Here is a 15,978-nt window from a genome sequence, read left to right on the forward strand (position 1 = left end):
TTTGAGTCTGTGGCACATCTTCATCCAAAATAAATTAATTACAGGCGAAGGGAAAAGAGCATGTTCCCAAGTGCCTTTGATCTGGGGGTTAAGAGAGCTGGTGAGTGAGGCTTTGGTGCAACACAATCTGCTTGCCCCTTCCCCTGCTAAAATTAAACCCAGTGATGTGCACTTTAAAAATAGTCCCATCCAAACTGTCCCAAAACCAGACCAAAAGTTAAAATGGAGGAAAAAAGATAGGAAATGTTGCCTGAAACCGTCCTGACTCAGGGCCTCTAGGGCTTATATTCCATGAAGGGAAAATCCATATGCATAAATTTCCTTGTTCATGCATTTACCACACTGTGTTTTCTGCCTCTGCTGTCAAACCCCCAACCAAACCAGGAAAGATGCTTTTACAATTCTCCAAAAAACAGCCCCACAGAGATACCCAAGCCATAACCCACAACATTTTCAGTAGCAAAGGGGAATTCAGAATGGAATTTGAACCATGATCTGTAGCCTAGGGGTGAGTGCCACCTGCAAGATGCCACTCAGCAATGTCCCTGCAATTTCCCTGGATGCAAGTGGACAAGGAAGGGCCTAGGTACAGCAAGAGCATGGCAGTGAGAGGAACTTGCAAATGTGGGACACTTGGGGGCTGCCTGACAGAAGTTGGGAAGCCTGCTGAGCCTCTTTCCTTCTGGCAGAGCCCTTGCATACTCCTGGCTTTGCATTTTTGAGGGTTAAGTGCTGGTCTGAGATTACAATTGAAAAAAAAAAAGAGAGAAAGCAGTCAGAGAATGGTGCAGAGAAATCTGTGTCAGGTTTGCCTGAGTGGGTTTCTGCAGCAGAGCACGGGCTCAAGCTGTAACTTTGGAGAGGAGCAGGGAATCCCTGTGGGGCGCTGAAAAGGGGAATGACCTGAAATCCTACTCCAACCCCTGTACAAATACTGTAGCCACACAGCGGGAGGTGTAAAAAGTGAGCGCCAGCTATTTTACACCTCACGTTTCTAAAAAAAAAGTTTAAAATTTTGTTCTTTGGGGGCCCGAGTTTGTTGGTGTGTACGGCGACATTCAGAGCATCCCTCCAGGACCAGACCTGGGAGAAGAAACTTTCCCGGGAGACGGGCTGCCCTGGCTGCCGGCACAGAGGATGGAGAACTTTAACCCTGCTCTCCCAGCTGGGAATCTCGTCACCTTTCCCACCGGGACTGTGAGAAACACGGGGAGTGTCCAGCCCGCGGTTTGGGCAAGGGGAGTGATCCCGGGAACAACGGGAAGGTGCAGGGGCAAAAAAAAAAAAAAAAAAAAAAAAAAGCCGTGGAAGCGGCGCGGGGGTTCGGAGTGCGGGGCGCGGGCGGGCGCTCCCGCAGCGCAGGGCGCGCTGACCTTTCGCGGCCGCGCTGTCCCCGCCCGCAGCTGCCGCCGTCGCTCCGGCGCCGCCGCCCCGCGCCCAAGGTCAGCCCCGCCGCCGCAGGTACGCGTGGGGATTGCGGGGAGATTGCGGGGGGCGGCCGGGCGGGGAGAGCCGCGGCGTCACCGGGAGGGCAGGGCAGGGCAGGGCAGGGCAGGGCGGGAGGAGGGCCGGCTCCCCGCGGAGGGCCGCGCTCCGGCGGGCCGGGCCGGCTGCCGCCCGGCGCTCGTATTTAAAGTGTGCCCGGGGGCGGCGGGGCGCTGCGCGGAGCCGCTCCCGGAGCAGCGCGCCCGCCCCGGCAGCAGCGGCGGGGGGCGGGGGGGTGGTTCGAGGGAGGAGGAGCGGCGAGAGGAGGGATCCTGGCAAGTTCACTTTGGTACCAAGTGGCAGGCGGGCTGCGGAGCTCGGACGGGGCGATGGAGAAGGATGAGATCCACCTGCGCAGGCTGCCGGCCGCCGCGCCCTGGGGACCGCGTAAGTCTCGGCCGCCGCCGCGCTGGGGAAGGTGCGGGATGAGGGCGCGCTCCTGCCCGGCCGGGGACGGGCTCGGCGGGCGGCCGTCCCGATAAGGGATTTATTATTAGCGTTTCATCGACTATTTTTAAAAATCCAGAAATAATCGCCACAGAGTACCGGTGAAGTGAAATAGCTCGTCTCCCACCTCCCGCTTTCCCCCTCCTGCCTCCCAAAGCGTAAAACACTGTGAAGTCCTTTTAACCTATATTAATATCATAATTAAAAGCTCGTCTAACCGCGGGAGGCCAATCTAATTATGAAAAATTGCCGGAGTACCAAGTATATGTGACAAATCCTTGAGTTGATGATTGCTGTTAATTCACACCGTGCTGCGGAAGACGAGCTAAAAAAAAAAACCAAAAACCCAACTTGCTAAATGAAATGGATCTGTCTGAGATTGTCAGTAATGTTTTTATAGAACTGGATAAATCATGTATCTCACTATCATTAACTAATGTGTTCAGCAAAATAAATTATATATATTGGAAGGGGAAAATACATTCCTTGGCTGAGAAGTTGCAGAATATTTGGAGCCAAAGAGCAGATCATTTAAATGGTAGGGGGTGGGAATTTCCTTGGCTTCCCTCTGGAAATAAATCACGGCTCAGTGTCTGTGTGCATGCATGTGCACCCACATGCGCGTTTATATAAAATCTGTGTATAGAAAACCTTTGTGCACACGCACTGAGACACAAATTTTGCAAGCACTATTTACTGAATGCATTTTTTCTACTAGCTTGGAGACAATAAAACCAGAACTGAGATGCTAACCAGGAACGTGCTGGAACACTTCTGATTATCCGGCTGAATTGTATACAAATGAAGTAAATTTAGCATGGCACCATTTATAAATTCCATGCTTTACAATCAAAATTCCAAATCTAGCTGTTTGCAGCTAAGAATAGCACAGGGAGCCCTTTTCTTTACTCCCTCTTTTTGGATTCCCACGAAAACCGTGATCCTAGAGCCTGCTCATTAAATAGCCAAATATTTCTCTGGAGTTCAGCCCATTTCTAGAAGAAGTGCTGTTTACTCATCAAACCTAGGCTGGCCAGAGTACTCAGAATTTAAACTTTTTCATTAATGTCTGAAATAAAACAGGTGGGCTTTATATCTAAGGAGCAGGGGACAGGGTTTCTGCATGATACTGGTTGTCCCACCTGAACTTCTTCCTGGAAATAAGGAGTTCCAACTTTGCACAACTGCAATGGAAGGCAAGTAGATCATGGGAAGCTGAAGTGTTGTGGCAGTACATTAACAGAGATATCAGTAGGAGTACTAAACGATAAAATGGCACTGGAACTACCATTACTCATGGGGCAGGTGGCAATTTATCACCAGGTAATCACAGCGATAGGGTGGTGAGATCCTGAGAAATTATTTGAGTGGCTTTTTGTCTTTGAGAAGCACAGTCTTTTGCAAAGACATTATTTAATTTACTGAATCACCCCTTAGCAGCATGAACAACTTCATTGATGAGTTCAAGGAGCAGTTTTGCTCTTGGCAGCATGTGCTTGTATTTCTGTTGATAACCTATCCAAAAGAACTTGTTTGTAAAAGCTGTTTCTAAAATGAAGTTCCTGTCTAATGACATAGCAGCATTTGTGGTATAAATTCACTTTGTGACTTGCTGGAGAGACATATGGAGACCCATCCTTGAAGTTTTTGCACTCAAAAAAATCCTCCTGCAGACAGCAAAGGAAACCTTCTCATTGCAAGGAGTTAGGAAAAAGTTTGGCGCAGTGAAAGGATGATGGAAGACAGCAAAGCAGAAGGGAAACTCTGTTCCCCTGGGCTCTGGGTAGATACTATCTGTTGCCTCAACCCAAAGTACTGTTTCAGTTATTGCTACAGAGGAGAAAAGTGAGCTCAACACATTATTTTTGGCCCTGTCGGGGGCATGAAAGGACAGGTGTCCTGAGCTACATCTGTGCCCTGAGGAGCCAGGCACCACAGCTGATGCCTGCCAGTTTATTGTGGTGCCCACTCCTTCTCTGTGCATGGCGTAACAAGTGCATCTGCTGAGGATGGGGTGATGGTCACAACTGGGGTGGGCTCTGGGGTAAGGGAGGGGCATGTTGGCTCCTGAAAGGACCATGGTGATATCCTGTCACTGCAGAGAAAAGTTTGGAGGCACTGGGATAAGTGCCCAGGACTAAGCCCAGCTTTAGAAGTCAAATCTTTACCCCTTAACCTTTCAGCAGTCAGAAATCCCCTGAGCAAACATCTGCCCCCTTTGAAAACAAACTTAAATGATGTCAGACCAGTGCCCCCAAAAATGAAATGTTTCTTCCTCTCTTCTCTGCAAGACCTTGTCCAGCCCAGAGCTGGGAGTTCCAGCATGTCTCCATAGGTTTCTGGTGTGTACAGCCCATCTTTCCCTGGTAGCACTGCAGCTCTTTCCATTAACAGTGAAAATGATAGAGCATATTAAGCTAATAATTAATCAGAGATGACAAGGGACTAATAACTGTATTGATTTAATTAGGACTTCTTTTCCAGCTCTGTAACTTGCAGTCATGCACATCATTAACTTAATATTTTAATTTGTCATAATAACTTATTAATTCCTGGGGGTGAGCGTGCACAGGGCCAGGACAGTGGCTCTGACTTGGTGCCGGGCTGCAGGCTTGTGCTACGGGAAGCATTCCCTGTCCTGCCCCAGGCTGGCAGCAAGCAGGGCAGCCTGGCAGTCCCTGGGAGCTCTGACTGGGCATCAGGGTGTGGGAAATGGGGCATCGTGTGGTGGATGTGCTGGGAGGATGGTGGAGAGCTCTGGGGCCACACACTGAGGTTGCATGGGTGTGTGATGTGAAATATGGGGGAAAGCAACGTGCCAAAACAGAAGCAGGCAGCAGGGTAACCTTGGGAAGCAGCAGTGTTTTTTTGGCATCGGGAAGGGAAAAATGTCCCTTTTGACTCGAATTGCACCCTTTGGGTTCTGGCAGTTTTGAGAAAAGGAAATGCTTGGGGATGTGCTGTGGTTGGAAAATAAGGCTCACTTTTAATTAGGATCACTTTGGGGAGAGGAAGAAAGGAAGGGGCTGTGATAGGCAGGAAAAGCTTTACTGTGTGAAAGGCTGATGGAAGCCAAATTTGGCCCCACTCCCATTTTATTGGGGATACTTGGCACTAACCAGGGCATGTTTGACATCTTGCACAGCTGGGTCCTGGGTGAGATCCCCTGGGATACAGCTCTGACCAGAAACCTCTCCAGCAGGAAGGAGCTGTTCTCACAGAGGTCACAGTGCTGAAGAGGTGCTTGTATCACACTGTACAGCAAGGTCTGTGACTCCTGGGCGAAGAGAACCCCTTAGCCTCCACACAGTGCTCAGCAGCCTGCTCCCTCTTGTCCAGGTACTCATAAATCTTTGCTCTGTGCCTTTGGAAGGCTGAGCCCTCTGCTAATATCCTCATTTGCCACAGAGGGCAGTCAGCACATGGATGAGATCTGGGAAAGCCAAAGGCACCGAGCAGGCTCCAGAGGAAAGCCTGTCCAAAGTCCTTGGCAGTGTCCTCAAGCAAGATGACTGGGAATTTGAAGTACATCTACACTATCAAAACTTGCATTTCATATAGAATTCTTGGGTCAGGTCATAGGTGCACCACTGGTTTGGTGAACTCCAGGAACAGAAGTCACCGCACTCCTTATTTCTTGTGAGTGTTTTCAGGGATTCTGACAAAGCCCTTCTGCTCACAGCCTCACATTTTATTATACAAGCCATGTCAGCAAAGTGGGATGAAAGAGCTCTGTATGATTTCTGAGACTGCAGAAGGTGTTCAGCTGGCGTGGCATTATTCGCCTCCCCGACCTCACCCATGTTTGCAGCCAAACTGGAGATCAGGACAAGACTTGCAGTTCTGTCATAGGTACAAATCCCAAGGGGAGGGGGCTGTACAAATGACAAATTTTCAGGGGTTGGCAGCTTTGCTGGGGCCCTGTCACGGGGTTATTTTCAGTGGTGCTAAGTCATCTTGTGCCAGCTGTTAGATCTGAGCAATGCCACTAACACTGCGCCACTTTGTTCTGGTGCTTTGAAGAGCACAGAGATAGTGGTGTCTCCATTGTTCCTGCGAGATAATTTATGGTCAATGTGGGCCTTTTAGCAACAACCACAATGTCTGCCTGGCTCGGGGGGCTGGGAATACACAGGAAGCAGAGCTCCTCTGCATTAGTCACCAGGTTGCGTCCTGGGCGAGTCCACATGCCCTCAAGGAAATAGATTCTTATTTATTTGGTTTAGCCTTAGATTCGTATCCCTCATCCCTCTATTTCTGAAAGTAGTGGTGGGAGAGCCAGCCCTTCTCCCTGAGCCCTAACATCCCTGCACCTTTAGCCTTTCTCTGCAGCAGCTGACCTGTGTCCCCTCTCCGTCCTCATCTTGTCTTTGTTCCATGCTTTTGTGCTGCTCCATGTGTTCCAACTTCCTTTGCTCTTTCTGGTGGCTTGTCCCTGCCTCTCCTCTGTGACTGGCCCACATGCTAGTGTTTGCTGTCTTCTTTGGACTCCCACAGTTCACATTTTTTGAACTTTCTGTGGCAGTCTGTCCTTCCAGCTATTACAGAAACTATTTCCAGATTTGAGCTGATGGAAAGATAGCAGAAACACCAGACCCAGTGCCATTCCTCTTTAATATCTTTGCCTGCTTACCTTATCTACACATCTGATTTATTCTTGGCAGCTCTATCTGTGCAAGGACCTGGATGTACATTCTTATTCCTATCTGTGGTATATTAATAATTTATACAATTACTGAGATGGCCTTTCAGACTCCAGCTCTTTTCTTTTTTCAAACTGACACAAACACCTATGACTTTTTCCACACAACTGTAAGTGCTCTGAGGGAGTTTTAAAACCTGAACTCTGTTATGAAAAGCCTAAGTGGTTAGCAGGCATCAACTGCTCTTTTCATACCCTACAGATTATTGGACTTCTACCACGACATTAGTGATACACAACAATGTGAGTTATGTATTCCTGGCTCCCAGTCCTGCTGGTTTACCTCTCCCTCTATTTGTATCCTGATGAGTACAGACCAAAACAAGAAAAAAAACTCTGTTTTCTAAACATGTTGCAAAATATTTGGTGCCCCTTGTACATCTTCATTGACGTCAGCTGATATCTTGCTTGCAGAACAAGCTTGCAATGTGCAATAGGGATCCATGTGTTGATAAGTAAGGTTTACTAAGAGAAAATGTGCCAGGGAGAGAGAAATTCATTCCACAGCATTCAATTAGTGAAAAAGGGGAAAAGTCTAGCAACTAAATTACATTTTCAGAGCAGATTCAGGACACACTGTTAAAAATTGAATAGGAAGAGTGAGCAGATAGTGACTTCAGTGACATAATGGAAGTAAAATAATAAACTCTGAATACATTTTAAACTCTACTTTTCAACATGATATTGTAGGAGTTCTATAATGTTTCTTAAGAAGTGAAAAGGGAGCCAAGGTGGAAGTTTCAGGGCTAAGCATCATTCAAAGTTTTAGAGTTTTTACTACTTTGAAGTAAGGGTGGTTAAAGACACTTGTCCAGAGCAACACTGACAGTCAGAGAAAAACCTTTTGCATATTTGTATCTGACCATTTGCACTTTGGCATCTTGGCTGCCCATGCACCACAAAACATGTCAATGAGCATGCCTTGCAATTCTTCCCAGATTTTGGAAGGCAAAGATTCAAAATATGGTGTGACTTTATGCTTGTGGTATGACTGCCCAGAAAAAAAATTACTTCTGCGGGCCACAAGAGATGGAAGCTTTTACGCAATCCTGTTAAATTCACCACAAGTGCAGCATGGCGCTGTTGGCCTCAAAAGGTCTTCCACTGTTGGATTGGTGCTGCTTTGGCAAACCAGCAAGAGGAGGGGAAGGTGTGTGGGTGTCCTGAGGTCACTCAGTGTCTGGGAGTTGAGCATCCAGATCCAGATTTAATCATCATCTCTATGGTTTTGATTAGCATTGCCACAGTCACAGAATCCCAGGGTGGTTTGGGTTGGAAAGAGCCTTAAAGGTCATCTTGTTCCACCCCCTGCCATGGGCAGGGACATCTTCCACTATCCCAGGTTGCTCCAAGCCTTGTCCAGACTGGTCTTGGACACTTCCAGGGATGAAGCAGCCACAGATTCTCTGGGAATCTGTTTCAGGGCCTCACCACCCTCACAGGGAATAATTCCTTCCCAATATCCCATCTGAACCTGCCCTTCCTGTTTGAAGCCATTCCCCAAGGGCACTCCAGGCCCTTGTCCAAAGTCTCTCTCCAGCTCTCCTGGAGCCCCTTTAAGCAGTGGAAAAAGCTCTAAGGTCTCTCCAAACCTTCTCTTCTCCAGGCCGAACAGCTCCAGCTCTCCCAGCCTGGCTCTGTAGATGGCTCCAGCCCTTGGGGCATTTCCATGGCCTCCTCTGGACTTATTCCGGCACATCCACATCCTTTCCAAGTTGGGGCTCCAGAGCTGGATGCAGTGTTTCAGAGTAGAAGGGCACAATTCCCTCCCTCACTCTGTTTGCCACGCTGTTCTTGTGACACCCCAGGACATGTTTGGCTTTTTGGGCTGCCAGCAAACCTTGACAGCTCAAGTTGAGCTTCTCTTCAGCCAGCAACCCCAAGTCCTCCTCAGGGCTGCTTTCAGTCCATTCTCTGCATCTGGGGATTGCCCCAGCCGGGATGCAGGACTTGGGCTCTCCATATGGAGGAGGCAACCTGGACCTTGGGACATTTTCCCTGGTGTTTGACCTGGTGTGGGAACTGCTGATGGAAGGTGTGTGGACAGCACCCACTTTTCCTATTCATTTCCTTGTTCATGATGTACCAGCTGGTGCCAAGGTGCTTCTGTAGGGAGGAATCTACTGCAGGACCACTGGAAGGGGGAGACCAAGCAGCTTCAGCCTCTGTGATGACAGCACCCTTTCCTGCTAGTGGAAATGACTCCGCTATTGTCTGTATCCTGTGTTCCTGGCACCGAGTCTGGGACTAGTCTAAAGAAGGCAAATGCTTCTCTGTGAGTAGTCTGAATGCTGGTATGTGGTCAGCAAACCCCATCCAGATGCTTGTATCTTACTGCAAACTTTTGGATGTTCTTCTTCTGATGAATGGCAAGAACAGGTTACTAAAAATAAATTAATGGTTTTCCCTTTTTACTTCCTGTGACTTAATATACTTTATTTATCTATATAGCTACTAGTCATCATTCTTCAGCTCACAAGAGCATAAACAGAAACGAGCCTGAGTCACAAAGTAAGGATGTGGAACAAGTTTTTTTCCAGGATTTTCGCCAGGTGTCGGAGTTGCAGCTCCAGGGTCAGCGAGGGAAGGGGCTGGCTCTGGGGTTGTGCCTGAGGGGTCTCATACATGGCACGGGCAGAATGTAGGGGAAAGCTGCTTTCTGCATCTGCCTCTAATGTGGTAAGACCTTGCAGCTCTGTGCAAAGTGTTTAAAAAAATATCATTAGAAGTGGAATTCTTGAGGTTAATTGATCACTAAGTAATAAAAGTGAGATTGCAGTCAATTATTCCTCTCACACTATTCCTAAGGTCCATCAGACCAACATCCAAAGCATTACTTTTCTTTAATCATCTCAAGCAATATATGTTCACAAATTTATTCTCCTAGGGCCTACAGTCAGTTTATCATGCTTCTGCCCCAAACCTACCATAAATTTGAATCAAACAGACCTGAAAATAAATGACTGTTATCAGGAATTTTAGGTAGAGGTCTCATTTGGGTGAAATTTAAGGCTGCTTCTGTACAACAGTAGCAGAAGATGCTGTAATTTTGTCCACTCATTAAAAATTGTGAGTAATCTAAGTTAAAACATGCTAAGCACCATTTCCTTTTCCAGGATATATCTTGGGAGTATCTCTCTTACTGGCAAACAGAATAATGATGAGTGAGTGTCCATATACTCCATTTTTTTTTAATCAGCATAACTGATTGTACAGACGGTGTGAATTGAGTAATCCTTAACTTCATTTCAAGGTTTCTGGGGTTTTGGGTATCAGCACTATACTAGCAGGGTTTTATTTGCAGGCTCCCACAATTTGTCTTTTAGGGTATAGCATTGACAGGGACATAGATTTGAAATGTTATTTTTTCTTTGAATCTTTATTGCTGTCAATAATCCATTTGCCAGAAAGCTGAGGCCAGCTAAAGGCACGAGAAAGCAGCTTGAGGTACATTGCCAGGACACACTTCAGCTAACAGAGACAGCTCTTCCTGTGCTGCAGAGTTCACATTCAGTCATTTTGGAGAAATATTTGACTTCATGTGCTCTGAGGTGTTTTAGATGATGTTTGGGCTCTTGGAACAGGAACAGATCCTGTTTCTGAGCAATTGTACTCAAGGATACACAGGAGATCCTCCTTTAACTCCCAGGTTAAGAGGCTGAACACCAAAATCATGTCCCAGCCCTTTTGTATGTGCTTTAGAAGGTATTTCTGTATCCACAGATCTTAGAAGACTTCACAAACTTTAGGGAGACATTGTGACAGCCCAACACTCCATTAGCATTGCATTCAAGTTGCAGAACTTCTGGCATATGACAAGAATGAATATGTTGAATTGGTTGGTTTGATGGCAACAGAGAACAAAACTGTCATTTTAGTTCACTTGAAATGGATCCAGTTGAGAGAACATTTGTCCAGGGTATGACCCTGTGTACTGTGTAGGTGAGAAACAAGCAGAGTGCTCTGTGTCTGGCCCAGATCACACAGGGTAAAACTGTTCTAGATGTTTCTTACTTCAGAAATGGAGTTTGAACTACTGGCCTGTGCTTATTCACTCTGCTGCTTACTTCGTAGGTGACTGAGGAGTGCCATCACACTGAAAAAAATTAAATAGCTTATTTTGTAAATTTGCAGCTGATCATTTTCTTTTAAGAATGAATCTGCTTTCTCAAACACACTGAAAATAATGACAAGTCATTGGCTGCAAGAGAAATTGTGCTCTGTTCTTACAGTGCCATAATGACTTGTCTCTTTTGTGTTGTGATAAAGTATCTTTGACTAATCGTAACCATTTAAGCCCATCTAACAATATAAATGAATAGTTGGATAATGAAAACCAGAGACCATCTACTAATTACCAGAGGAAGAGCAGAAACAGGTTTTGGTTTAGGTTTTAAACATCATTACATACCAGAGGCATAGAAATCAAATCTAAGCCTTTTAAAGCTAGTAGTTCCTAAATGGCAGATGAAATAATTTAATTTTTAAAGCTTCTCTTTGTAGCATCTTGCTAAGAAACTCTCAGTTAGAAGAACCAGATTATAGTTTCTAAAACAAGATCTTTGTTGCCTTGATAATATAAATTAATGAAAGCTTTTCTTTTTCTCCCTTTTCAGTACATTTTCTCAGAATTGTTCCTGGGGTCTGTGTCCTGCAATTCCCTGTACCCTCTGGCCCTCATCCAGAGAAGCACTTAAGTGTTCAAATAGCCCTGGTTTTGGTAGCAAGTGGGCAGCTGAGCAGGAGACCCTCGTGTGTGCCCCCTGACAGCTTCCATGCCTCTGTGTCTAAGGGAAACCTGCAGCAGCTTCCCACCTTCCACAGCGCTTTCTCCTCCTGGCATGAGCAGCACTTATCTCCCCAGCCCTGCCCCTTCCTTCATTGTGCATCTGTGTGAGGGGTTTTAAGGGTTCTTTAGCTGAAGTGAAGATCTCTGCCTTTGGGGAGCTTCTCATGAGCTCTGCTCCAGCGGAGGCTTTGCCATCCAGTTTGGAAGCAATGTCTAATGGTAGCTGAAGATTTCAGCTCCTCATCAGTCACAGCACTAGATATTTGCAGCAAAACACAGCTGAAGCAGTTCCTGGGAGCTTGTGATTGATTTCAGTCCAGCAATTACTCAGTATTGACTGACTTGAGCGGGTTTTCCGTCAGGAGCAGAGTTATTTGCGGGAAGTTTCATGTTTTTCCTGTGGCAAATAAACTCAGGGACCCTATAAACATATTTCAACCTCAATGTGAACGATCTGATGTTAAAAAAAAAAAAAAAACAACAACTTTTAAATCCCATGGATTGTATGTGTGTAGTCATTTAATAATGTAAGTAGGCAAATAAATACTTTTCATGACCAGATTATTATAGGGGAGTGTCTTTCCTCTGAAGTATGGCATTGCTGTCAGAGCAAAACAGGGAGCTAATTCCAGCTTTCCCCCTTTTTTGAGTGCTCCTTCTGTTTCTTTGCACCACATTTTTCTTGCCACTGGTTTCTTTGTTACTTAAAAAAAAAATACTAAGATTCAAAGGAAGGAGAAAAGAGGATATTAGAGAAACGAAGACCAAACTGGGTAGATAAAATGTTTCAGCTATCCACAGGCAGGAAATCTGAGCTTTTCTGGAACCTGAATGAGTCCTGAAGCAGCCCCGTTATTTTTATATATTTATTTCCCTGTTTAACTGTTCTGCCTGTTTTTCCCACGTTATCATCAAAGTGGCCCCAGAAGGGGCAGTTGTGAAACAGAAACTATCTGTGAGCAGAGGAACAAAAACAGATCTTTTGTTAAGCCTGCTTTTAGCAAAAATAAACAGCTTTAATTGCCACAAGTGTTTGCAAATGTTGCTGTTTTCTTCTATGTGTGTTTTAATATGGGGGAGAAAATAGGAAAAAGCAAGAAGAGATGTTGGTGGCAGCTCCATCTCTTGAAACTTGGATTGAAACCACCAGTGATTGTGGTTTCTCCCTCTTCCTACCCTGTGCCCTGGCCAGACTGCAGATAGGTTTGCAGCACTGAAGGAAAAAATAGTTCCTTCCCCTGGTTCACATGAACTGCTTTGAACTGGAACAGATGTGGATGTACAGAACTGTCTGCTCACAGTGACTGGTCCATTTATAACCATGGGTTTTCTATTCAGGTCTCTTTATCATTTTAACTTATTTTCTGTTTCCATGTGCTTTTCCACAATAAAATATTCTTAACTAAATGGGTTTTCAGCTCAGGTCCAAAGCCTTTGCTGCTATTATTTCTTGCTTGAACTTACAGTGCCACTGATTATTGATCAATGACTTTTTGCTGAAAGTGGTGCCCAGTGGAAGCAAGGTTGAGTTTGGGCTTGTGGGATTTTTAAGATCAGTTTATCCCCAAATCAGGGCAAAATCCAGAGTCTGAGGGTATTAAAATCTCACAAGAGTTATTTGTAATATCCAGCTTCCAAATGGTATTTCTGTTGATTTTCTGCTTTGTTGACCTGTGTTTGACTCTGGTGTACAAAATAAGTTTGTGTGCAGTCCATATCAGGATGGTTCCAGTGAGTACAGATAAGAGGTTTGGATTCAACCACAAAAATTCAGTCGATGATGTTTGGTTTGCTTTGTGTTTTCCATGAACTTGTACTCCAGGGTATATTCATTCACAATTTGATTTGATTAAACATTCAATAATTAATTCTGCCAATGCTCTGCTGAGTAAGAGGTGAGTCCTGCAGTTTCCACAGGAATGTGTCCTGGGATGAACAAGAGGTGAAGTAAGAGATGAAATCAGTATTGGTGTTTGAGTAAAACTGATTAGTTTTGCCTCTCCAGTACTGCACTCACTTGAGCTGACCATGTGGCCTTTATTACAAGATTAGGAATTCATTTTTTTAGAGTTATTTCAGTTTGTTCTCTGGTTTTTCTATGGAAACAGCCAGTTGTTTGTACATTTGAGACATGTACATGTGTCAAGTTCTTTGAGTTCATGTTTTAGTTCACTCTTTTCTGTTCACATGGAAAACAAGACTTTCATCAAAGCTGTGGAGACAGATAGGACTGTAATCTAAACCATATTAAAAGGCAAACCCCTCTGTGACCAGGGTTTTCTTAGGGTTCAGCTTTGAACTGCCCCCTGCACTTCCTTCTAGGAAGGCATGGGATTTTTCTTCACTTCATGTCTGAAGGCACTTTTCTGGTTGACTCAATACCACTGGGTGATAGAATCCTGTGAAGCAGTGCTGTGCTGGTGTTGGGATGCTCTGAGGAGCAGTCCAGGAAGGCAGGGAATTCTGGTGCCCTGGCCTATGGACTCCTCATAGCATTGGGAGAGAAATGTTTTGCTGTTGTTGGGTTACCATGACATCACTCAGGTTGCATTGAGACAAAAACAAATAAAAGTAGATATTCGTGGTCTGGAAAAGAGAGTTTCAATTGCTCCCCAAGAAGAGATAATGAAGAAACAAAATGATCTTTGTACTGCATCTGGTCTTAGCAATGTTAACAGGTAAGATCTCTCTCTCCATCTGTCCAGCTGATGTGGTGTAGGTAGACTGGTTTCTGACACACAGTTTGCTCTTGCTCAGACTCAAACTCTTGTGTACTTGCCCTCCTGGGTGCATTGTCCAGTGTGAAGTGTTTATCTTGCTCTTTTCCCCTTCCCAAGATCCTTACACTTTCTATTTCAATAGCTCTAGCTTGCTTTATTTGCTCAATTTAATTTTAATTTAAAGTTTCTTCTCAGAAAAAAAAAGTACAGATATTCATCTGCAAACAGTTTTAAAATCCCTCTGAATGTTTTTGGCTACACTGCAGAGGAAACCCTTTCCAGATTTCCCCCATAGCACCACTTTTCTCCTGAGCTCTCCTGGTGTCCTTGCTCTGCCCTCCCGCAGTTTTAAAAATAATTAAAACTTCATGGGAACATACCCAGTGCACAGCCACATCAAAGCTGTGGTCAAAGCCCAGTTTTCAAGTGGAGCTGGCCAAGCCTGGTGTTCCAGTTCTGATGTGAGATGTTCTGTAGGGGCCCTCCATGCAGGGCTGGACACCAGACACCGAGTTCTGAAAAGCTAATTGCTGTCTGGGCTGAGGCACCATCTCGTTTACCCATTTCTGTAACTTCTCCACATGAGCTGTTTCATCCCTCTTTCACCAAAGCACCCCATCATTTGTCTGGTTTTAATACTGGCCAACAGTAATTCCTTAATGTGAAGAATGTGCACTGGAGGAAAATTTGTTTACAGTTCTTTGATAGATCAGTTCCAGTTTTGTTCATATTTGCCAGTTTTATTGACTTTATTTTTAAGGGAAAATAATTAGACAGAGTCTGGTTTTAGTCGAGGAGTTCTCTGGTTTATGTGAGGAACAGACAAAGACCTATCACATCAGAAGGGTGAAATCAGGTGGGGGAAAGAAGTGTTCTTTCCCTGCAAGAAATAAATCAAGAGCTTCCACCCTCCAAGAGTATACAGTAATGTAACACATGTAGGCACTAATGATAAGCAGACACATAATCAGAGGGAAGTCTTTGACAAGTTTTAGGTGTGTCACTTGGTCATGGGATGTATCTCAGTAGACAGTCTGTCACTTTTATTCCCTACTAACTTTTTGACAAGAGACAGATAATACCACAGAGTTTATTTTAGGGTAGATTGTTTAATTTTGTGTCTCTTCTTCTTTCTTTTTTTTTTTTTTTTTTTTTTCTTCTGATACCTTCTCTTATTCATTAAAAATAGCAATAGTGCCCCAGCTGTTTGTGAAGTTTGGGGATATGGGGTAAGTAGCAAGGGATGCACAGAGCAGCTGGATGCTGTTGGGGTGTCAGTTCCTTGGATGTAGGAGATGTGCCCCTTGTTCCCATCCCTCTGCTACATGCTGTGCCCGGGAATGTAAGAGTCCTCTTGGGATCCATGTGGGAGCCTCTGGGTAGTCCAGAGAGGCTGCACCTGGCGGGGGGAAAGGATCTTTTTTAAAAGCTGTTGAAAGAAGGCAAATCTGGGTGATCTCTCTTTTCCAGCTTCTCATCTTACACAGCCTGATTTGTTTTACATCTGTAGCATGATCCAGAGATAATTTTTATTTAGGGAATATTTACTCACGCCGTTTGGAGGGCACCAAAATTCGCTGTGGGAAACCGGTGCATTCCTACAGGCTGGATCTCCAGGCTGCCTCCAGGCATGTCTGAGGAGGGAGCAAAGAGTCTGACCCAGAGGGAGGATAACCTAGCCCTGAAGAGTTTTCTTTCATATTCATAACTTCTGGGTTCCACACTGGTTGGAAAAGTGTGGCTTGAGAGGCTGCTTTTGTAAAACGTAAGCCAAAGTGTGTTCTGAATCCAGCATGCTCTGCTCCAGCTGGTGTCTTGCAGTGAGGGCTTGTCAG

The 15,978-nt window shown here is 45.2% G+C and overlaps 1 protein-coding gene across 8 annotated transcripts in view; it reads left to right on the forward strand.

Moving 5' to 3' along the window:
- Positions 1–1,629: 1,629 nt before the first annotated feature.
- ANO1 (anoctamin 1) overlaps positions 1,630–15,978 on the forward strand; it is a 71,060-nt gene continuing 56,711 nt past the window's right edge. For 2 of the 8 annotated variants that reach the window (XM_030273501.4, XM_072929506.1), the window contains exon 1: positions 1,630–1,872. In XM_030273501.4, coding sequence (XP_030129361.1) covers positions 1,815–1,872 — 58 coding nt within the window. In that variant the 5' untranslated portion in view covers positions 1,630–1,814. The remainder of the gene's footprint in view (positions 1,873–15,978) is intronic. The other 6 variants (XM_030273504.4, XM_032748574.3, XM_030273502.4 and 3 more) reach the window with 3 other exon arrangements.

This window comes from Taeniopygia guttata, chromosome 5, assembly GCF_048771995.1.
Source record: "Taeniopygia guttata chromosome 5, bTaeGut7.mat, whole genome shotgun sequence".
Lineage (NCBI taxonomy): Eukaryota > Metazoa > Chordata > Aves > Passeriformes > Estrildidae > Taeniopygia > Taeniopygia guttata.